The 23,512-nt window shown below is 39.5% G+C and overlaps 2 protein-coding genes across 7 annotated transcripts in view; one reads left to right on the top strand and one right to left on the bottom strand.

The window, feature by feature from the left end:
* Positions 1-2,109: 2,109 nt before the first annotated feature.
* On the bottom strand, positions 2,110-16,108 carry MIOS (meiosis regulator for oocyte development). 6 transcript variants are annotated; one of them, XM_054816566.1, is made up of 11 exons: positions 15,978-16,108; positions 13,647-15,013; positions 13,338-13,436; positions 12,143-12,400; positions 10,747-10,916; positions 9,035-9,100; positions 8,229-8,387; positions 7,327-7,479; positions 5,821-6,025; positions 4,582-4,711; positions 2,110-3,920 (listed from the first exon to the last, which is right to left on the bottom strand). In XM_054816566.1, exons 2-11 carry the CDS (start codon positions 14,941-14,943, stop codon positions 3,824-3,826), a joined length of 2,634 nt encoding a protein of 877 aa, XP_054672541.1. In that variant the 5' UTR covers positions 14,944-15,013; positions 15,978-16,108; the 3' UTR covers positions 2,110-3,823. The 6 variants fall into 6 exon arrangements, with proteins under 6 accessions (XP_054672541.1, XP_054672542.1, XP_054672547.1 ...); XM_054816567.1 differs by having other exon boundaries at positions 13,647-15,016; positions 15,978-16,092; XM_054816572.1 differs by having other exon boundaries at positions 15,974-16,080.
* Positions 16,109-17,510: 1,402 nt separating this feature from the next.
* Positions 17,511-23,512, top strand: part of COL28A1 (collagen type XXVIII alpha 1 chain) — a 79,057-nt gene continuing 73,055 nt past the window's right edge. The window contains exons 1-2 of the mRNA XM_054818248.1: positions 17,511-17,600; positions 18,770-18,830. The gene's annotated coding sequence lies outside the window, so the exon portion shown is untranslated. The remainder of the gene's footprint in view (positions 17,601-18,769; positions 18,831-23,512) is intronic.

The following is a 23,512-nucleotide window of genomic DNA, read 5'->3' on the forward strand; positions in this document are numbered from 1 at the left end:
ATTTATGTTTTAAAGACTTCTTATGTATCAAAGTTACTACAGACCGGGTGGATGATCAAGTTAACAGGTGACCTATTTTTCCCCCTCTCTACTTAGAAGACAGACAATGACAAAGTTACTGTCACTGGAAAGGAGGCGGCATTCTGAAGTAGGAGTCAGTCTCATGCAGCAAACAAGAACATGAGGTCCACATGGCATGATACCACACTCCGTCCTCTACTGCTATTTTAGTAGTATTTTAGTGCTCAGTAGAATAAAATGTCATTCTTAATAACTACATGTGTGTATTCCTAGCATTTAAAAGTATTTTGTACTATTCTACTTTAGCAAATTGGTATTTTGTGCACAGATAGATATTCTGTAAAATGTTACATGCAGTGAGTTACGAAGACTACCCAGGCCTAAGACAATAGCCTACCACTAGATGGCTATAGCACCTTACCCACACACATCCTTGGATAACTGGTCTTGTGTGTAAATACTTGAGCACAGCTGAGTGGGAAATGCTACCAGTTCCCTGTCAGTCAAGACTCTCTTGTTCATCCAGTCCCACAGCGATGAGACATGGCTCGGCAAGCAGCTGACAACTAAAAGTTTCCAGTACACATGCTGGTTACAAAGCACTTAAAAAATGAGATGCTGCCTGCCATGTTGCAGGGGCTGCTGGGTGGTCCAGTCTTCACAAAATACCGTGTTGAAGTTGGAGAGTTATGTTTTGAGAAGTAATTCTTGAACAATCAGTCTGTGTTAGCCATCCAGCAGGCTAAACTGTAAAAAATTATGAAATAGAGGTGGAGTTTTATTTAGGGAACCTACAGACAGGATCAAAGAGTCTCTGTGGTTTGGGATGCAGCTGTGCCATTGCCCTCCCACCGGCCCTTCTGTGAAGTCAAGAGATTGTCGCTGAACAAGGGCCATGCTGCAATCCAGGTGCCCTCACCACTTCCTCCAGCCAAACCTCTCCTTGGTGACTGTGGTGGACATGGAAATCATCATTGCTCCTGCACAAAGCCCCGTAGCAGTGGGACAGGACTCCCAGGTAAGAAAGCCAGGAGCAGCCCTCCTCGTGGGCCAGCACACTGCTGTGACTTCCCTCTCTGCTCTCACAGCCCAGAGGGAGAATGGTTTTACGTCCCAGTTGGTTAAGGTACAGAGAACAGTCCCTGAGTCTGAAATGGAGGAACAGACTGAAATTTGGTAAATTCTTTTGGGGAAATTCGGTTCTAGTGGGGATCCTGAGGGAGGCCACCAGAACACAGCTGTACAGTGAAGTACCACATAGGAAAAGCCTTGTCAGGGGTGTCATTGTGGAGTCGGCTGGCAACCACTGGACTCTCGGCTGAGCCTGGTCCTCATCACCAGCCCTGCTCTGCTGTCCTTACTCGGGCATGGACACATGCACAATTCACGTTGTGCTCATGTGCAAGCAGGCCGTGCGTACGATGAAAAAGTGCTTGTGCTTTACCAGGGAAGGGAGCCAAGGCTGGAGCGTATCATGAAATGAAAATAATGAAATGTAATCAGCATGAACTGTAGGGTCAAAACATTTTAGCATGCAAAACCACTTTCATCTTGTTAACTGTATCAGAGTGGAGAAGACAGCAGAAAACAGTAAATGTAAAAGTAACTGCAGCTAATAAAACGTCTGTAGCTATATTTTTTGTTAGAAGACAACAAATAACCCTCCAAATCAGAGCTTTATTAACTTAAAAGCAAAACAAGGAAAACAAATCTGACCATTAAAAAATATACACCTGTTTCTGTGTAAATTTTGCAAATAGTGTAATTACTGGCCTGAAAAGCCTGATTACCAATTACAACAGCCAAAACAGAGTTACACTGTGCCAGAATATGCACATTCATAATCCAAAACTTTTCAAAAACATGCTGAGTCTCAAAGTAAGCATCTAATTTAATGAAATTATAGAATTTGACACAAACAGGTAAAGTCAAGTCAAAAACATTATAAATGAGTTTTCTTTACATAAGAAAATGAGACATTGTAAGTTAGTAGCTGCATTTACCTGGACATGGAATTTATTACGAAAACTTACTAAACATTGTTACTACAGAAGAATAAAAACATATCTTTGACACTTACAAATCCTCATTTCCATAAAGCAAAAGTTTTATTGCCTGTATTTATATAAATAGGGTATTATACATTAAACCCCAGTTTACATTTATAGATGGAGAATATTTTGAACAGCAACATGAAGTGTGCAAAAACACTGGAAAGAGAAATAAATATTCTAACAAGAAAAAAAGTGTAACCGCTCTCCCATGCCTACAAATACCACATACCTCTTCGATTTTTTAACTTAAAAAAGATCTTTGTCAATTAGGCAAGAATTTTAGATCAGAATAAATGTAGCAGATGTATTACAACATTAATGCTAAATGAGAAAATACAACCCAAAGTCCTGAATGTGATCATGTACATCTACAGAAAACATTTCCATGTTCTACCTTGTTGCAACTACACTAGACTGCTTAGAACTAGTGGTATATTACAATATATTCTCTTTTAAAACACCAATTTTCACAGTCCTGGCAATATGGTACCAGTTTGCTGCTAGCATTCCATTTAGTATTTCATAGCACGCAAGTGTTAAGTAACTCGTATATTGTTTCTACTAGTAAATAAACACACACCAAGTAAACTGATGTTATTATCACATACCTTAAAACAGGTTTTTTTCCCCCTAATTTGTGTGAATTTTGTTGCCTACAAAACCAAGGACAACAATACCAATTAGCTCCTAGCACAGTATTAGCAAAATATCATTGACTCTCTCAAGTTAATAAATTCCAGCTGGTAACACATCTAGAACTACTTCTGGTCAATGACCTAAAATTGTGCAGCCTTCTGGGAGCAGACTGGTGTCCGCTAGTGACCAGAAGCAGGATTTATATAGGTGGATTTCACACTTCCCAGCATATTTCAGAAGGAAATGCTGATTATCCAAGTCTTCAAATATTTTTGTAGTCAAAGCTCAGCATGTAGTTTAAACCTTAAATATTTACAAGTCTCCAGTCCTTGAGATTTCAGATCTTCACAGTACTACATTAAAATTAATCAATCAAATGAAACCTCCTATAGTTTACCTGCACTCTGCACTGAAACAGACACATGATTTTTCAGGGAACTCTTCTCTAGGATATAGGCATAACTAGGAGACAAAACCCCCAAATCCTTTTGCATTAAAATTCACATCAGCTAGGTATATAGGTAAATTAAATAAGACCTTGAATTGCAAAGATATTGCTTTACTATTAACAAAACTTGGGAACAAAGAAATGGATTTTTCTTTAAAATAAAATTCTTTAGAATACAATTAACAGTGACACTTTGAATGAACTTAGAAGGAAACAGTTGTTTGCATACAAGAAAGTGTGATCAAACAATGAACAGAGGAATCCGCAGCATCACTTTGCAGTCTTCTGAAGAACACTTTTCAAGTGTTTATTTTGAAAATCCACTTTCACAGCATATAAATACTGCTTTGTTCAGAAAACGAAGTAAAGGGCCAATCAGCATTACCCTGACACTTGATTAAAAGTTCCTTGGATTTTAGCAAGTCCAGAGAGTCCACAATTCCAGGAGTGTTTTTGAACTGAACTGCTTCAATCCTCTGAAGAAGGACCACATTCCTCATTTCAGGAATTACTGGTTTCTACCAAGCACAGTCATACACACATCATTTTACTAATCTGATAGCAATTTATTTTTTCACAGTAAGTCACAAATGACCTTTGTCTAAAATATATGCTTGGACTATGATGGACATCCATTAGAGAGCTCCACATTTTCCAACAATATTTATGCCTGGACCGTCTCTGCTGGAATGAGATTCCCTGTTGTATCCAGCTGCATACACTTACAAGAGCAGGCAGAAACGGGGCACTCGGTATGGTCCCTAGATGGCAATAGCAGAAAAAAGAAAAAACACACAAAATAAAACTAACAAGAATTTGGTAATCTATACATTTAAGTATGTGCAGGCACACAGTATCTCAGAAATACTCAGCATCATAGTTAAGTTTTGCATAAATTCTAAACCAACAAAACATTGTAATGATAGATCCTACTCAGTGCAGTATACACACGTGAATCATAGAATCACAGAATGGTTTGGGTTGGAAGGGACCTCAAAGATCATCTAGTTCCAACTCCCCTGACATGGGCAGGGACACCCTCCACTAGAGCAGGCTGCCCAAAGCCCCATCCAACCTGGCCTTGAATGCTTCCAGGGATGGGGCATCCACAGCTTCTCTGGGCAACCAGTTCCAGTGCCTCACCACCCTCACAGTAAACTTCTTCCTAACATCTAATCTAAATCGACCCTCCTTTAGCTTAAACCCATTACCCCTTGTCCTATCACTACATACCTTTGTAAACAGTCCCTCTCCATCTTTCCTGTAGGCCCCCTCTAGGTACTGGAAGGCTGCTATGAGGTCTCCCCAGAGCCTTCTCTTCTCCAGGCTGAACAACCCCAAATCTCTCAGGCTGTCCTCATAGGAGAGGTGCTCCAGCACTTTGATAATCATGAAATAAGAAAGATTTTAACATCAACTTACCTGAACCAGCTAAGCATATGCCCAGCATGTCCACCATGCCTACAGTTGTGACACCAAGTAAACCAGTTGTTGAACTGGGCTAACTTCTTGTCTTTGCTAAGATCCACTTTTTCATCTGACTTGGATCCTCCTGTGCAGAGGCAAACCCACCCCCACAAATATGCGTGTAAATCATTGTGCTTCATTTATATTTCAGTCCCAGTAACACCATTAGAACAAATTTGAAATTAGGAGCATCATGTAAAAAAAGTGGCCTGATTTTAAAAGAGAAGTCAGTAAAATTATTAAACAGAGAAGAACTGGTGGAAAGTCAAAACAAGAATTATATTGCTGAGCTGTTGTTTCACATCTTACAGAGAAGTTAAACTTGCCTATTAAACAAATTACAGACAGAATATCTTTCACCAGTGATTTATGTTTCAGTGATTGATTTATGTTCCAGTGAATTACAGACCTGCTTTACTGCACAACAAATGTTCTGCTTTAAATATAAATATATAACAATTATATATATATAATATACAAAAAGCAGTAAAAATCTAAGTTATGAATTGGACCACTCACAATAAAGAATTCATAACAGATCAGTGAAAGAATGAGGAGATACAAATATATGACAACTGCACAGCTGCGCATGGCTCGGTAACAAGACTGACTTAAAAATATGGACAAAATCAGTTTAATTTAGACCGTGTATAACACATAGCCCAAGGTGTTTAGAACCAAGATATTCCAGTCATAATATCTCTTAGCTGTGACAGCATGACCCATACATTCTTTTATAGTGACAGAAAGTGTATCACATTAAATTTATTCTCCTCCTCTTCCAGCTGAAAATCAGTTCATTTACATTCCAAGATTTATGTAGTATCCCTACAATTCATCTCAAGAATCTCACTTCCCATTTCTTACTGTTTTAAGGCTAACAATACTGACCACCACAATACTTGAATCTTTTCATCTGTCTAACCATGGAATTTCACAGACAATCTCACTGGGAAAGCGGCCCAAACCAAGTAATTGTGCATATTGTCTGACACCAAAGGACTGAGACATAGGTTTCACCATAAAATCAGATGGGATGTAAACAAGTTTTCAATTATGGTCTCCCTCTCTCAAAATTACAAGTATGAACACAAATAGAAAGAAAAAGGTGCAACAGAAAGTGTTCCAACAGAACTGTTAATTAAGCCTCTAATTAGTACTCTAGCTGAATAACTAAAACCCACTGTGTCATACCTGGACAGCTGGAAACTGGTGTTCCCATATTTATCAAACAAAGTGCACAGCGAGGAAGGGGTTTACGGCAACCGGGACAGCTTGTAACTTTTGACTTAGTTGGTGAACCACTAACTCCGTATTGGCTAAAACCTCGCCCCTGATGTGGAATAGCTGAACAGCTGTAGGAGATTGATTTTCCACAGAAATTGCAACTCACAAACACCTAAAGAGAACAAAAAAACATTTTTTTTTTGTTTGGTGCCATTTTTGCTACAACTATGAGTGAATCTGTTCAAGCTAGCAAAGATTTATTTACTGGATATTCTAGAGAATGTCCTGGAAAGGCAAGGATACCCATGGAGTTCCTAACATCTAGACTTATAGATTTGGCACACAGTCCCAAGAAGTAGGCCTTAATGATGCCCACTTACCTCAAAAGCACATAAAGCCAAGCACAATTGCTAAGATTTAGGAAGTTATTATTTACAATAATAAAAAGCTATACCTGCAGTAATGGAAGAAATGAAGTTTACTTAATTAAATCTGGTCTCTTCCTCCTTAGAGTCAGGTGACCCACTCTAGAGTCCCCAACATGAGGATTTTCCTTATGCCACAAGTTGTGACTTGATATCAATGAGCACATACTTTAAATTCTTTAAGGGCTATTTCTGTCAATCGCATAAGGAAGGAACAGTAAACTGAACTCCCTCCCACTTGGAGCAGTATGGATGCAGCTCTCCTTCAACAGCTGTGACGGATATATGAATTCCAAAACAGCCTTCCTTAGAAACCCTTGGCCCCTAAGGCTTGTAAAGCACGTACGTAGCAGACACAGGAGAGTGGAGGGTGCTGTGGTAAGACCATGCTGGCTAAAGATGCTCCCAGACGTTAAGTAGAGAGCACTTGGACAGGGCGTCAGTTTTGGGTTTAGCTTATGTTCAGAACTGTTAATGAACGTTGCGACTGTTCACTTTCACTTTAAAGTTCAAAGGCTTCAAAATAACTTTGAGGTTTGCTTTAATTAAAACAGAGCCAGTGTGAACTGGTTCTTGGTTCAATTCCCTGGTTTCAGCATTATCCTCACCATGTTGCAGAATTCAGGTGGATGATACATCTCTGATCCTGTTTTTCAACATGGGAGGGAAAAAAAACCAGTTTCCCCAGAAGAAGTGTTAAAAAGTTACAGTTTCTGAAAGACAACCTGTCATTTGAAAGAAAAAGGTTTAAGAAAAAAAAAAACTAAACCCAAATTAAATGATAAGGAGCTGATTTCCTAGATTAGATATGAAGAAATGTAGCTTTGTTTACCATATTTCTGTACGCTAGCAAAACAGTTAAGTCCTTTCTAAAACGCTATTTTGAAAAAAACCCACAGCTACTTTTTTATGGCAGCCTTACTTGAAATCTTTCTTTTGCACACGAATCCTCATGAAAGCCAAGGTGCAGCCAGCAACTTTTTCTATAGAAGTAACATGCTGCCTTCCTTTTGGGATTGCTCATACTTCATACAAGAATTACATTTACCTGGGCTAACGGTTTTGAACTGGGATCCAGCTTACTCCTATGGATATCAAATTCTGCACGTTTATGCCAAAACCTCCAAGCGTCTAAAAGATTCCGGTAGTTCTCAATCCAGTACTGAACCCTCTCATCCTTAAGTACGTCCGATGGAGAACCCTAAAGCAGGCGGGAAAAAATGTCAGACAAACACTGAAGATAAACAATACATATTGTTCACTTTTCCAAAAGGCTTTACAAAGCATACTACAAGGTATGAGAAATAATACAGTGTAATTTGCATAGAAGATTAGTTTTCTGTTAAACTGTAATGCGAGTTTGATAAAAATTTTCTTCAGTCTGCCTCCCTCTGGTTGAAAATACCCATGCTGCCATGTCCTCCTAAAAACTTGTGTCTGTCAGATGAAGGATTATAAAATTCTGTCACATATCACAATCTATATCATTGTTATGATTACATATGGATTTAAACACAGCGCTGGCAATAGCTGCAGCTGTGTAAGGGCCAAGACAAGTCCATCTTAAAAAACCCCAAACCAAATACTTACAGACAAACAAAAACCCCTCACCTCAGTTCTCTATCAAAATCCTGGAAGCAAAAAAATTTGAACCTGTCAGGAAATACATCAGCAATGAGCAGGGCAATGGGTATCGCCAGTTCAGCTAGTGAAAAGGACTATGTTTTGGTTTTGCCTCTCCCCCCTACTATCTCCCCAAGCTATCTCAACTAGAGAGAGTGAAGACACATGTTTATAGTTAACATTTGCCTGTGCAAAACAGGCATGATATATATCATCCCAATTTATTATAGAAAATACTTTTTAGTTCACATGATTCAGTACCACACTGCTAAAGAAACGGTGTTTAGTTCTCCTATGTAAAGACTTATTTTCAAGTGAAACACTAACCTGTAGCATACAATAGCTTGCTGTCTGGACATCTCCAGTTCTGTCAACATAACTTTCCATCAAGTCAACTCCATCTTTTGTCAGCCCTGTTAACAGTATTCCCTCCAAATTCCCAGCATCTTTCATTTCATTCGTCAGCTTTTCAATAAACCTGTTCAGCTATTAAAAAAAAAAACAAACCTTCACTTTTGTCATCTGTTCATCTCTTCCTAACTCATTTATGTTGGCATATGACAAAACTTTTCCTATTTGAATAGCTTTCCTTAAGAGCGTCTGCTGCTAACAGAATATGCTGCTTGCCGGATCTTACCAGAAGTTATACGGCTATATCCACTATATTGCAAGAATTCAAATATTTATTAACAAACTTTAAGCCTCCTGATAGGAAGTGCAAAGAGGGAGGTTACATGTTCTTCAAATACTTCAGTGAGTTTGAAAGAAAACATTCCTGCTGTAAAACCAAACTTTAATTCAAGACAACATAAATATCTGGAAATAAATACTGAGTAAGTACAAATAGTCTTCACTAAAACAGATATACAGGTAATGCAATAGCATTTAACAAACTAGCATGTCGTTAATACCAATTAAAAACCAACCAAACAAGAAAAAAAAAAACAAAATTCAAGTTGTAGCTACAAACTGAAAACCAGATTATACCATACTTTATACTCTACTGTGATGAGGAAAACCAAATCACTCATGACTCATTGCTTCTACTGTTCCCCTCTCCAGCCCAGAGCTTCTTGCGCCTCTAAATAAAGCCCAGCTTAACACCTTGCTTAAATGTGCAACCACAAACTTACCTGAGCATCATTGAGGAACTTGCAAGCAAATGCCACTCTGTCTCGTACAGCCATGTTATTTTCATACTTTGGAGAGAAAAATGGGAATGCTATCATCATGTTTTCACTTTTTCAATATGTTGTTTGTAAAAGTCAGAACATTTGCACTATTGTATAACTATGAAATTGATTATGTACAAAGAAAACATTACATCTGAAGAAAGCTAACACTAAGTATCAGATTGTTTATACTCAGATACAGGTATCAGAGCAAAACTGTAGCTACTGAACAATCTACTCAAGTGGCAGGAAAGCCTGGTACAACACATACTACGTGGTTACAAAACTCTAGAAAAAGAAGCTTTGCAAGTCACATAGAGCTGGGTTTAGTGCTTCTAGCACTTATAGCCAAGAGTCTCACAAAGTCACAGGGAGAAGACAGACAAACAAACCCTAATTTACCATATTTACAAAATAACTAGCCTAACCACTGAATTTCTTCCTAAAATCACAACTGAAAATTAATAAACAAAACAAAAAACCCCAACCAAAACCTAACTCCAAATACTCAGAACATGGATTTCTCACAAGTACATTGGCACTCATGCTGCAGCAATGCAATAATATTTACTTTTTGCTTTTTAATCCTTTTACTAGACTAGATGTGACACTGCAGTAAAAAATCCTTTATTAGATTAATCCTGGCACTTAGCTGTGCCCATTATTTTTCCCTCCTGATATCTCAGAATAGAAACTGTGATTGACACTGACAAAACAAGGAGATGTGCTTGACAATCTTTTTCATGCAAACTTCAACAGGTCTCACTGAAGTAAAAATTAAAATTAAAAAAACCCACACACCTTATGATCTGTCAGTTTCCAATTCATCAATAAAAAACCAACTATAAAATTGTTACCTAACTCCCAGAGAACAAGAACATTCTCTCTTGAAGAGAGAAAAAAAGACCCGGGTTTCTCTCTGGGATTCTTACTTTTTCTTTTTTTTTTTAAAATACCCTAAAAGCACCATATTTTGACAACTTTTTTTTCCATCAGGTTTAGACCAATTACCCTGTTGCATTACAGGAGCCCTCCCTTGGGCTAAATAATTCCTACTGAATCAAGTATTTCTGTTGTTCTCTACCCGGGGATCAAGCATGTTACTCCTCCAAAGGCTCGAAGTATCTCATAATTAAAGATTTAGTTTGCTCTTCACACGGCAACTTTATACCAATTTCAGAAGACGTGAAACTGTTCTGTTTACTGTTTCAACACAGTGAAATTATTTTAACAAGTAAATAAGGAAAAAAATACAATTCAATGCAAATATAGCTTGATGAAAGTTCTGCAAACTTCCCTGCACTTACTCTGTTTTGTGCATATCCATTATTAACCTCTCTCCCCTTTTTTTCCCCCCTGCTCAAATTATTTTGATAATGTATTTCTAGTGGTTTAGTAACTCCATGCTAAAAAACATTTCCTCTAAAAAATGCGTGAACTATATTGGATATTTTGGCTGCTTATGCATGTTTTGTTCACTAAAGTAACATTCACTACTATGAGATGTCTGTTTATCAGAAAAAAATGTTATCTGCCAGCGCCAGGAGCACATAATACGTTCTAATCTGATTAATTCATGGAGTATATAGCACTTCCCCTACATATATGTGTGTGTGTGTATATATATGCACCTATTACTTAAAGGAATTCTAACGTAACAGAAATTTACTCACCAAAACACCATCATATGAACCAGACTCACTTGTCAGGAAAGCAAACATAGCACACAAGTAGGGATTGTTCAACTGCAGTCTTAGAGTGCTGCACATTTCTCTCCAAAGCGAGTTCTTCTCATCTGTGTAGCCTGATAGAGCCATTGCTACTACATTAAGGTTCAGATCACCTGATTTATTAAAAACAATCAGTGAAACGATATTCAAGTTAAGGACTTAAAAAATCCAATTAAAACTGTAATTGAAAGCATCGGTTTGAAACAGAACTTTAGGATGCAAGACAAAATACAGCAGAATTAACACTAGCTAAAATAAATGTGCGTACACAAGCATTTATTAGTTTCTGCTTTAAATGCCTCTGTTCAGGTAAGTTAACAGCTCTAAAAGTCAGAAGCCCATAGGCATGACAGCCTGAGTTATACTTTAAGCAACATCATGCTGGTTCTGGTATTGTGAAATAGTTTTGAACTGCTAAATGTGTTCCTATCGTTATCATAAAAGATTGTCATTACCAGAATTCATATCCACAAGAACTGAAAAGATAGGATTGTACATATAGCCATCACTTAACAGACCTAGCTGGAGGATGATGATTGCATATAGCAGCTTCAAGTTAACAAGTTTCTTAAAAACATTAAATATATTTCATCTAAATATTCATTCTGTCAGAAAGTTCAATTTTATTTTTGAAGATAGCGTGTCTCCGCTCTGAACCTTCCCTATGGAAAGCACACACACACTTCCCCCCACCAAAAAGGGGCAATATTAAAAGAACCTTAACAACTCCCTTTGTGTCTTACCTACCCACTTTAGTGGCAAGCTAGTCTTTTAAATTTAGTAAGACAAAACAGATGCAAATCGGAGTTGTAGGAGGAATACTGGCAAGAAAACAGAACAAAACCACCTCCATCTCCTTGCTCCTGTATCTTAACTTTTCCCTCACACATTGCAACTCTTAGTAAATATTACTCCAAAACAAATGTTTTCTGCAGACCCTGAATATTACATTTCAGTTATTCCACAGCCATCACACTGGCAGAAAGCTGCATACAGTCCAACAGAAGCAGATACACATGACATCTAGTCAAGATGCAATTTCATTTAAAAAAAAAAGAATCCTGCTAGTTCTGAGTGTAACACTTTCTGGGGTGCATATCAATAGGAAATTCTGAAACATATAATCTATTTTAACTGGACAGTAAGGCATATGATAGTATGAGTAGTGAAAGATCAAGATTTTTGTCAGATTGTCAGGCTCCAATACAACCACTTCAAGTAACCATTTTATAAGACAACAGGCATCTTTTCCCTACTATCTTCTGTATATCTCTTTACAGAAAAGAAACTACTAAGGTGATATAATGCCAAAATAAAAGATGCTAAACACAATACGCACCTTTTCCCGAGGAAGCCCCTTTATTTAGAATCTGTATTGCTCTCCGTATGTCCAAGTTGAAAAGTGCTACAGCAGCAGCTCGCTCCCAGTCTCCTTCCTGTTCCAATGAATTTAAAAAAGGTTCCACATCTAAGTCCGTTCCCTTCTTTATCCACCCACAGAGCTGTAAAGCCAAGGATCTCTCCTCACTCAGATACTGAATAATATCTGCCTGTCTATCAGATCCACTCCTGCTGTGCCTGAGGTTCTCTGTTGTTCCTAGAAATGGGAAATAAGTTAAATTATGCTTAAATCACAATTTAAATTGCAAACACAATGCTTTGATTTCAATCCTAAAGCAGAGTACAAAAGCTGAGTATCATATTTTAGTACTTTAAAATCACTAAAAACTCCACGGTAAGGAGCAGCATACACAAAGCTATTCTGATCTGCTAGAAGTCATGCATCTAAACTTGACACATACTCCCCACTAAGTCTTTTTGCTTTTCTTTACCTCCTAATATTTTGGAGGTTCTTGTTACAGTTGACAGGAGTTATCAGTATGTTCAATTTGAAAATACGTAATACGCAGTCAAGCACCTGCTCTACCAGTTCTCTTATTCTTAGGAAGCATCAACGTCCTAGAAGCTTTCCCACCACTGAAGTTATTTTTTTGCTCCAAGGTGCATAAATAAGACCCACAATGAATTAAAGAAGGAAAGATGCAAATAATAGATTATACTAATAAAAACTTCACTGAACATGAAAGGCATAATGTCACGCACCAGGGGTGATTATCACTTCAGGACAAGACAGCTTATTTAAACATAGTTATACGAATGTACTTACTACATTGGCAGTGACTACAGTAAAGTCAGCTTCCTAGAACTACACCCCTATGTGGAACTTCAAAAAATGTAATAGTTATGTGGGGAGCAAGAATTTTCAGTGCCATCAAATGTTTGAAATAGTTCATTTGAAAATTTACCTCTGAGGATACTGTCTTTTTATGATTATTGACCTTCCAAGAACACTGAAAGTTCTGGAAATTACTTTACTATAAACTGTCAACTTACATATATAAAAACACAAACAGAAATACTTTGTTTCTGTATTTTTAAATAGCCTCTTTCAACCATTTTTAAAGACAACCCCATGAGTGCATCATTCTGTAAACATACTACAATAGAATTTATCAAAGTTGGAACATTCTTACCCAAAGATGACTTCACAATTGATTTAATGCCAGCATAAACTAAGGGACCTTTATTTCCTGTAAGTTTTTGATCCATATCTTCAGTATACTGCTTCATAAGTATTTTCATGTATAGGAAGCTTAATTTGTCCCAAGTGTTTGAAAAACTTTTTTTTTTTTTAAATTTAAAGTCACATCCTCTTAACATATGCAAAGTATTTACAGGATGTTGCATTATATTTAAAGATTTTCATATATTTCACATAACTGTTTTACATATAAAGGTATATTACTTCTTTAGGTTATAAACTACAGTAAAATAAAGGATATAATGCAGAGTGTACCAAAGCGATTTCAGCTGAGGATCTTCATTTCCAGCTAGGAGGTGATTTCTCCAAACTTGTTCAGTATCAAGACCATACCTTGATAGAGCTCTAAGCCGCATTTTGGTGGCTATGTCTTTTTCCAAGGAACTAGCTTTTCCTTCTTCTGTACATTCATATAAATGTCGTCCACAAGCCCACATTAAGGATGTCACTGGACTCCAGGCAAGAGAAATTCTTTCAAAAACTGTGAAGTCAGACATCGTCCTGTTGGGAGTCACTACTACCATTCGATTTTGACTTGTGGGATGCCAGGCAAATGAAGCAATGTAGTTTTCACATGGCTGGACACTTCTTTCAATTATTGTTGGCTCAGTTTCATCTCCAATAGGGGTGGGAGTATGCTGCATGTCATACAGTCTAATGATATTACTATCCCTTGTTAATGTAGCTAACAGTCCAGTTCTTGTTGGACACCATGCGACTTTTGTTAAGGGTTTTGGTTGCTCTGTCAAGGTCAAAACTGGCTTTTCAAACTTTCTTAAATCCCATATGGCAACCTGACCTTCATAGAAGGAAGCTACACGATCGTGGAAGTAGGGATCGACAGTCACGCCTTGGACAGCCTTGGTGTTTACAAATATTTTTTGGCTTGTGTTCCTCAGATCGAAGATCGCCAGATTTCGATGCATTCCAGCTAAAAGCAGCTTCTGATCCCGTGGAAGCCAACAGAGAGAGAGACAAGCATCATTCTGTCCCAATTCATACAGTGGCTTTGTTACTACCAGTCCTCCTTCCGGATCTCCTGCTGAAAGTCTTACTTTCTCTGTAGCAACTGCAGTCTCTGGGGCATATTTGCTACTGATATCCCAGATCAATACTGAAAAGTCAGCCCGATGTTTATCTAACCCAGCAGCAAGCCAGTTGCTGTCTAGTGGGTTCCACGCGAGGGTATTGCATTGACGTGCGTGTTTGGGAACAAATTCTTTGCCTATCAAATCTTTAGATTTTGAGTTGTGATCTTGACCAAGGCTAGTAAGTACCACTCGACCATTGGCCTGTCCAACAGCAAGGAGACATTCGGGATCGTACTTCGGATACCAAGCCACACATTTCATATACGGTGTATCTGAATTTATTGACAGTAGCGTAGCTGTAGTTTCTTCTGATAACCGCAAGGACCCTGCCTTGAGTTCTGAACTTACAGCAGAGTCAATGTGATAAAGGCTCAATTCTGAATCGCATACAACGAATCTGTCAACGTGGTGTGGGGCCCACAGAATATCAGGTTTGGAGCCACTCATGTTTAGGGTAAGTTTACATACAACTTAAGCACTTGTAAGAAGATTCAGGTGATATCCATGCATGTGGAAACTGCTGAGAAAATAATTTGTAGGAATGTTATCAAAATCCAATTCCTTTGTAATCTGAGATCATCTTTAAACAAACAAAAATACAGTTCTGAATGACTTTCAGCCCCAGGATTTAACACATATACATTTCAGGCCAAAACCTTAAGCATTCTCTGCAATACACCACTTTCCCTGCAGCACACTTTGGTTTTGCTGGTATATAGCTACTGAGACAGAACCAACACAGCCATCTACAAACTGACAACAGGATTTGCTGTGTTTACAAACTCCACACCAGCATTAAGGAAGAAGGGATTAGTTGAGGTGTGATGTGGCCTGATATGTGGGCGTGCTGCTCGTAGCGAGCCACTCCCTGAAACACGTAAAAGAAAATTTCTCTGCCTAATGGAAGTGCGCTACTTGACAAAAACTAGAGCCTGTTTTGTCTGAAGTCTGTTCCATAGCCTAGAAAGGCTTGTCCTCTTTGAAGATTTCTACAGAAATATAACTTTCCACTCCTCATCTTATCCTACCGCTCCTAACCCCACCTTCTACCCCAACATTACCTTGTCATTGTCCGTATTTGGCCTAGCAGCATTCACAAATGTACGTTACTGTCAAATTCCACTGACACTTCCAGTAGCTGCACGCCCAGAACCACTACACGCGCCTACACACAAAAAGACCCCCCGGACCCTATACACCTCTTCTGCAACAGGAGAGAGGGCCACGCTTCTCCCGGGCCTCCTTTGCGCGTCTGCTGTTACCCCCCAGCCTGGCTCCTACGTGCTCCGGAGGGCGCAGGGCCCCCTGGCCGCAGCCCGGCCCGCCTCGCCGCTCCCGACCCAAGGGCAGCGCGATGCAGGAGCCGTTGAACGAAGAGGCCGCCGAGGCCCGCCGGGACACCGCGGCGGCGGGAACAAGCCGGAGCGCGGGCGGCCGCCACCCCCCCGCACCGCCACCGGGCGCGGCAGCTGCTCACCCACCCCGCGGAGCCCTCCGACATCACCGCCGCCTGGGGGCGGGGGGACGGCGACCTGCCGCCAGCCGGCCACGCCGTCCGAGGAGGAAGAACGGGAAGCACAAGCGTTTCCGGCTGCGGGGAAAGAAAAATTGTGGCACTTCCGGCGCGCGGGGAAGGAAAAGCTGTTGCACTTCCGGCGCGCGGGGCGGAAGGGAAAGTGGGAGTCAGCCCGCACAGAGCGCCTGCCGCCGGACGGAGCCTGCGCTCATTTCCGCCTTTGGGCCGCGCTTCTTTCATTGGTCCACGGGAGCCCCTCCCACCGTGTCGCGGCGGCTGTCACGGAGAGGTGACGTCACGGACGGCTCCCGTGTCTTGCGGCCTGGTAGCAGTTAGGGAGCGGTGACGTCAGGGCCGGCTCCCGCGCGGAGCTGGCCGGAGCTGCGCGGGCTGCAGAGTGCATCTAGGTTGGCCAGGTTGGGTTTGAGGGGCGTAATTGAAGCCGAAAAGCTGGGTTTGTACAACAGTTCGTACAGCTGAGTGAGCACAGTTCACACCGTGAACCTGCGACAGAGCGGGGCAAGGAGCGCGTGGCACTCGCCATCTTCCATTTCTTGAAATGTTACTGCTTTCTCTTGGGTTGTTCAGTGTCATCACGGAAAGGTTAGTGGTGATAAGCATGCCCAGGACAGGGCGGAAAAGGGCTGCCGGTGGCAGGATACCCAGTTTTTACACGTTAGTGGAAGTAACAAGGAGGAGCAGCTGAACGCTATTATTTACACTGAAAAACGCAATGGGCGTGAACTGAGATGACAAAACCTCAGCAAATCTCATTCGCTTTGCAGCCTGCGGTTGCCTCTTCGCTCTCCACGTGGCTCTCCCTTCCCGCACAGAGGTGCGGTGTGACACAGGCATTTTTCGAGAGCAGAAGCTCTCCTGGCTTCTGATTTTTCAGAGTGTCTCATTATTGGCAACATAGCAAGTACAGATTCTGTCATGTGCATATGCAATAAATCCAGTACTTCTGCAAACATAGAAAGAGTTGGCTATGACTGAAAAATGGGGCTGATAAATTGCATTAAAACTTTTTCTGGTGGGAACCTTGGGCATCTTCCTAAATAAAATTTTAATTTTATATGGAATATTTTTTCTTTCTCTGAAAGTAATTCTGTGACACATTACTGCCATTGAAAGAATATTTCTGTTCTAACTGGTGACACAGTTGAGATGTGTTTTGTATTGGTCGTCATCTGCAAAGCAGGTTGTTGCAACTAAGAAATTTCTCTCGCCAGTGTGGAGTAGAGAGTGCTGGATAACGCAATGTGCAAGCCCACTGGAGAGCCACTTCAGTAGTCAGAAGAGGGCAGGTGGCGACTGACATAAAATTCCTCTGAAATACTAGCGGTGGCTTGTTAATTGAAGTTGGAATTCTTCACAAAACAAGTAAAACAAACTTAAAAAATATTGGATGTTTTCTGTGTGAAAAAAATATTCTCCTGATCTATTCTATCAACTGTTACCTATGAACGGAGGAAATACCTTGATACTGGAGGGCTTTCTAATCTTGCAGAGAAAAGACATTATAGGGGCCTGTGGCTGGAAATGGGAACCCGACATTTTCTGGCAGAGTGTCCTGATTGCGGCTGAGGTAGAGTTAATTTTCTTCCTAGCAGCTGGTGTAGTGCTGTGGTTTGGTTTTAGGATGAGAATGATGTTGATAACACACTGATGTTTAAGTTGTTGCCAGGCAGTTGGGGACTTCAGTTTCTCATACTGCCCTGCCAATGAGAAGGTGGGGGGTGCCCAGGAAGCTGGAGGGGACACGGCCACGACTGACCCAAACTGACCAAAGGGATATTCCATACCATATGATGTCATGTTCCATATATAACTGGGAGGTGGTCCTGGAGGCAGTTCGGCTTGAGAACTAGCTGAGTATTGCCTTTGGTTGGTGAGCAATTGTGCTGCGCATCACTTGTTCTGTATATTATTATTATTATCATCATCATCATCATCATCACTAAGATTTATCACGTGGATCATAACTAAATCCTATCAATGGTAATTCTGAGTATTTTTCCTTACAGTCTACATATTATATGAAAGACAAAATGGAAATGTTTGTAAATTCCTAAAGAATTAAGCAAAGTATTTCAATATAGGGCTCAAAGGCAAGCATGAAGTTTTGTTGAAAGAAAACAATAGGTCTGTGTCATGGTAACATTCTGAAGGCACAGGAAACGTTGTGTCTCCGTTGGGGTTTGTAACATCTCTTTAGGAATAAGGGAATTATAGAAAAAAAAGTTGGAACATTCAAGAGAGGAAAAATTTCATATCTTATATGAAAAGGCATAAAATGTCTTAAACAAACTTCAAGAAGCTGTTAGGAGGTCAGACAAAGTGTTTTGTCAGACAACAGGACGTTACTCGGGGCATGTTTTGAAGGCCGCCTGAATGTAAAAAAAGCAGGTGAGAAAACTTTACATTGGATCTGTTGGGGAGGATTATAAAACTTTTTTTTGGTAATCCGTAAAAAATAATGATGAAACAAGCCTTTGCCATCTATAAAGTATCAGAAACTGTAATGAACTAGGATGGTTATAAAGGGCAACAAAAGACTTGGTTTGGTATGAAGGAGGAGGTTCAGGGTATTTCATTGCAGAATATTGGCATATTGTTTAAAATGGAATTTTTTATTAAGCTACTGTTTAAGAAATAATACTGAATACGTTTTGATAGTCCAACCAAATTATTAGTAATTATTAAGAAATACTAGTAAAAATATTTCATTTTTGACTTTCCTTTTTTTATACGTAGGGACTGGAAGGTCCATTTGGCCCTAAAGGATCTTGTGGACCTCAGGAAAGTGAAAAATAAGGTTTGAAAATATTCTCACATAGTTTTCTGAGAGTTCGTTTTGTATTTCATATGCAGTCTAATTTTGTTGCTAAATGGTTCACATTTGGGGGCCAAAATAATACATTCTGGTAATTCGAAGAATTTGCTGCACACCTGGTGCAGAGCTGTGTTGGTGCAGTCCGCTGTTCAGCTGGGCCCTCAGTATGGTACATGCTATGATAGTTTTTTCCTTTCACCAAGGACCTGCCAGTTCATTTTCCCTGCCGCTAGAATTTCTGGCGAGCTAATTAAGTAGCCGAAGTGGCGGCTTCCACAGTGTCTGGCAAAGTAACTCCTCCAACAGCTGAAGAGACTGAAAGGGATCAGTCAGTCTCAGAAATGCTGTGATTGTTCAATAACTCTGTCCTGGATCAGAGAAAAATCAAAACAAAGAGTCCCCTTGGTAGCAATTGCCCGACACTTTTTTCATTACCTGTTGTCAGTGGCAAGTCCCTGATTCTTTCTGTGCTGGCAGTTGCTGGAAGGGCTTATAGCAGCTGTTGGGTGTTTTAACTTCTACAGTCTTTTCGGAGGGGAGACAGGAGTCTGTAGAGAGGTGCTTACTGTGACAGGGATCTCATAAACATTGTCATGTGTTGCTAGCTCTGTATGTCGACAAAGTGAGGACAGAATTTTCCTACTCCAGTGTAACTGCCTGGGCACAAGCATCTCTGGAGTAGATGAAACAGTACAGCAAATACAGAGTATCACAGATTCATGGAATGGTTGAGGTTGGGAAAGAGAGCAGGGAGTTAAGGAGAATTTAGTAGGGTCAGAATATGAACCTTTAGTCCTGAATTCCATTCTGCATAGCTTAAAGCAGTATTACTCAGTTTTCCCTATAGCAGACAGTGTCATTTCTGTAATACTATGCAAAATTAGTATTTTTAGCAAATCTTTACTGTCTAAGAAAAACATTTGTTTTGCTGGCTAATCATGAAAGAAGAACATTATGGATGTGGGAGATTCAAGATCTGCCATGAAAGGGAATAGCAAAAGAAATAAAGCAATCAGCTTTTCCTTGCAGAAATTAAGCTGTTACTGCAATGTTCAATCTGTAAACTTTAAAATGACAGCTGGTCTTCCAGGTGAAGTCACATCTGACTTCTATTAAACTATTTTTTTAAGGTGAAAGTAGGCCAGATTGAATTAACTTTTTCTTTTGAGTATGTACTAGTTATTTTGATTATTACTTCTATAATCTCTTTATTTCAAGCCTTGCATTAATGCTGTGTAATGTTACAGCCTACATTCTGTTTATATTTGACTTCTCATACCAAACAAAACAACCACTTAAAAGTACAAGCAGACGAATGTTCATGTAAAACAGAGGATTGATCCAATAATTTACAGTAACAGCAAATAATGGGAATGAATTACTTACTAATGGGCATATAAATAGATATACTATGCAATAAATAACAATTTATATTAATGTATTTGTAGACAATTACATATTAGTAAGTTCCATTATTTCATAAAGAAAAATGAATGCCTCATGAAAGAGTGATCATTTGGAATACTTTCTCGGTTTTTGAATTGTTACATACTTTTACATAAGATGTTGGTGATTAGCTGATCTCAAACCTCTAAAGCAGGGAGACATCTGAATTATAGTATGCTGTTTCTGGCAAGCCTGGGTTCTTGGTCAGGTCTTTCCCAGTCTGTATGGTTAGGTCATCAATTTTGGTCAAAAATTTGCTTTGCTTATATTTTTCATTATTGGATTTGTGACTTCTAATGCTTCTGCGTAGTGCTGTATTTTTGTGTGGTTTGTCCCGCTGTCAGACCCGTTGTTTGTTTAACAGAGGAAGGGATGATAAGCATTTTCATGTCATTCACAGAAGATCAGAAATGGGCTTTTTAACATCATGTTCGAAAAGTCAGGTGAAATAGGTACACATTCATAAGTCTGGAACCCAACCCACACAGTTGGTGAAGAGTTGCAGTGGGAGCAAGGTACACTCAGGAGAACGTTTTTGTACTTCGAGTGAAATTTCTGAAATGCAGATTAGTTTCTCAGTGAAATATGGCCTGGTGTCACAGAATAACAGAATGGCTGAGGTTGGAAGGCACCTCTGGAGATTATCTAGTCCAACTCCTCTGCAGAAGGCAGGGTCAGCTAGAGCAGGTTTCTCAGGATTTTCCCCAGCTGATTTTTGAGTATCGCCAAGGATGGAGACTCCACGTCCTGTCTGGGCAGCCTGTTCTAGTATTTGATCACACTCACAGTAATAAAGTTCTTATTTCCAAATTACCTGAAAAAAGATATTTCCTTGGTCCTATGTGATAAGGATTTCAGAACCTGCTTTTCTGCAAGCCATGGAGATGTGCACTTTTACCTTTTCTCCTTTATTTGTTACTAACTGTCTTTAAGAAATTGCCTGAAATAGAAATTATAAGCTGAACTACTAATTGGACAATCTCAGGTTCTCTCTGAATAACTTCCTTCTTCAGATACAAAGGCTGATAGTTGGCCTGGACATATTTAAATGTCACATTTTTAACAGTTTCTTTGGCACTGTTGGAGCAGTCTATCATATAGCAAAGGCAAAATTGCCAGCCTGTATTTTCATGTTTATCTGTTTCATTTTCCATCATTCCACTTCCTCTGCTACTGTTGAAATGGGCCATAATGACTTTTTCACATCTATTTCCAATAATCACCTACTGGGTTTTTTTATAACAAAGATTAACTTCAGTTTGTGTGTTCCTAACTTTTTTCCATACAGAAGTAGGGGACATGAGTTTAATTAATACTTGTAATAATCACATCATCTAGCTTTGATTTTAAAAGGAAGTTCTTTAGGTACTAGGAAATCAGCAGCTTAAATATCTGACATCTTACTCATTTCTTGAGTCCTAATGATGGTCCAAATACACTACTAACATATACACAGACTACAGAAGGGGTATTTTGTGTGTCTCTGGAACAAGAGAGATTCAGAGAAATTTAAAAATGAAAAGTTGTATTTTGAACCAGTAAATGCTATTACTTTAATGGCAGGTACCAAGCAAGTTTAACAGAAACAGAAGAGCTATTCAGTGTTTAAGAATGCAAAAGAATTTCACCTTCTCAGAGACCACTGTGTCACAGTTGCTAGATAACATGAACTATTAATTGTCTATAAATACATTAATATAAATTGTTATTTATTGCATGGCATATTCACAGAATCACAGAATCGTAGGGGTTGGAAGGGACCTCTGGAGATCATCTAGTCCAGGCCCCTGCTAAGGCCGGGTCACCTAGAGCAGGTTGCACAGGATCACGTCCAGGTGGGTTTTGAATATCTCCAGAGAAGGAGACTCCACAGCCTCTCTGGGCAGCCTGTTCCAGTGCTCGGTCACCCTCAGAGTAAAGAAGTTTCTTCTCATGTTCAGATAGAACTTCCTGTGTTCCAGGTTGTGCCTGTTGCCCCTTGTCCTGTCACTGGGCATCACTGAGAAGAGTCTGGCCCCTTCATCTAGACATCCACCCTTTAGACATTTATAAATATTGATGAGATCCCCTCTCAGTCGTCTTTTCTCCAGGCTAAACAGACCCAGCTCTCAGCCTTTTCTCATAAGAGAGATGCTCCAGTCCCGTAATTATCAATTAGCCAAATCCTTTCAGGAATGCAGAAGCTGAACACCTAAAAACTACCGGAGTTTTGTATGTTGCAGTACAATGTAAACACTGGCTTTTTAAAGACATGGCAATTTCTAATTAAGTTATGTAAGTCTACTGCTGCTCTTCCCTTTACAGAGAAAGAAGGATGTAGTCTGATATTGCTGTCATGCACATTACTTCTGTTTTGGATTAGGATTATTTAAGCTTGCAAATTGTTGCTTTATGGAGCCTAGCAGACTGTTTCAGATGTGGTGTTGTAGTCCACAAAGCCATGATGCATACCTGATAGTACTGGATTATCTGATTTCACGTAAGAGAAATTATTAATTGCATATGGAGTTTGAAGCTGGGGTTTGTTTTCTAATCATCAGGGACCTCCTGGATCCGATGGTCCAAAAGTTGATAGAGGGTCAACAGGAGAAAGTGTTCCAGGTGGGAAGGTAATTGCACTGCAGTTAAATTTTAGCTTATGTTTCTAAGGAATAGGGAAGGTCATGTCATCACTTGCCTGTTTGTCACTTTGTCTGGCACTGTAAGTTCTTAGATTCAGGGTTAATATCAGTGAAATTCGAAAGAGGACATGTATCAAAGATACTTAATGTTTATGCAATTTTTTTTAAAATTGGTGGATGTGAAATAAAGATACCACGTTAATACCCTTAGTAAACAAAAGGCAGACAGGGAAAACCCAGGCTTTACTTAACCTGTTTGCTAGTTACCAGATGGTCACTTTGTACTCGAATATTGACTATCCAGCTAGCACTTCTGGCTCTTTAACTGGTAAGAACATATGTTGCCTTTTGCCCAGTGATGATGGTGTTTTAGGCACCATTGTGTATCCATGTCAGCAGGGAGATGAGGTAGAAAGTACCATAACTGCATATGATGGGGTTTTTTGGGAGGAAATTACACAGAGGATATAAATGAATAGTTTGCTTAAACTCAGCTGTTCAAAGAATGGTTTGTTTGATGATGTCCCTGGAAGAGTTTAATGTAGAGATTCAAAAACTGTGGCAAAAAGACACTAATAATTCACAAACCCACTTCCA

The sequence above is a fragment of the Grus americana genome, chromosome 2, assembly GCF_028858705.1.
Source record: "Grus americana isolate bGruAme1 chromosome 2, bGruAme1.mat, whole genome shotgun sequence".
NCBI classification, from domain to species: domain Eukaryota; kingdom Metazoa; phylum Chordata; class Aves; order Gruiformes; family Gruidae; genus Grus; species Grus americana.

Coding starts and splice junctions, on each gene's coding strand:
- MIOS (XM_054816566.1), bottom strand. CDS start 14,943: ATGAGTGGCTCCAAACCTGATATTCTGTGGGCCCCACACCACGTTGAC. Junction 13,437..13,646: donor GCTTTGGTACACTCTGCATT/ATATCCTTTATT, acceptor ACATGAAAATAC/TTATGAAGCAGTATACTGAA. Junction 4,712..5,820: donor ACCAGTTTCCAGCTGTCCAG/GTATGACACAGT, acceptor GCCTCTGCACAG/GAGGATCCAAGTCAGATGAA.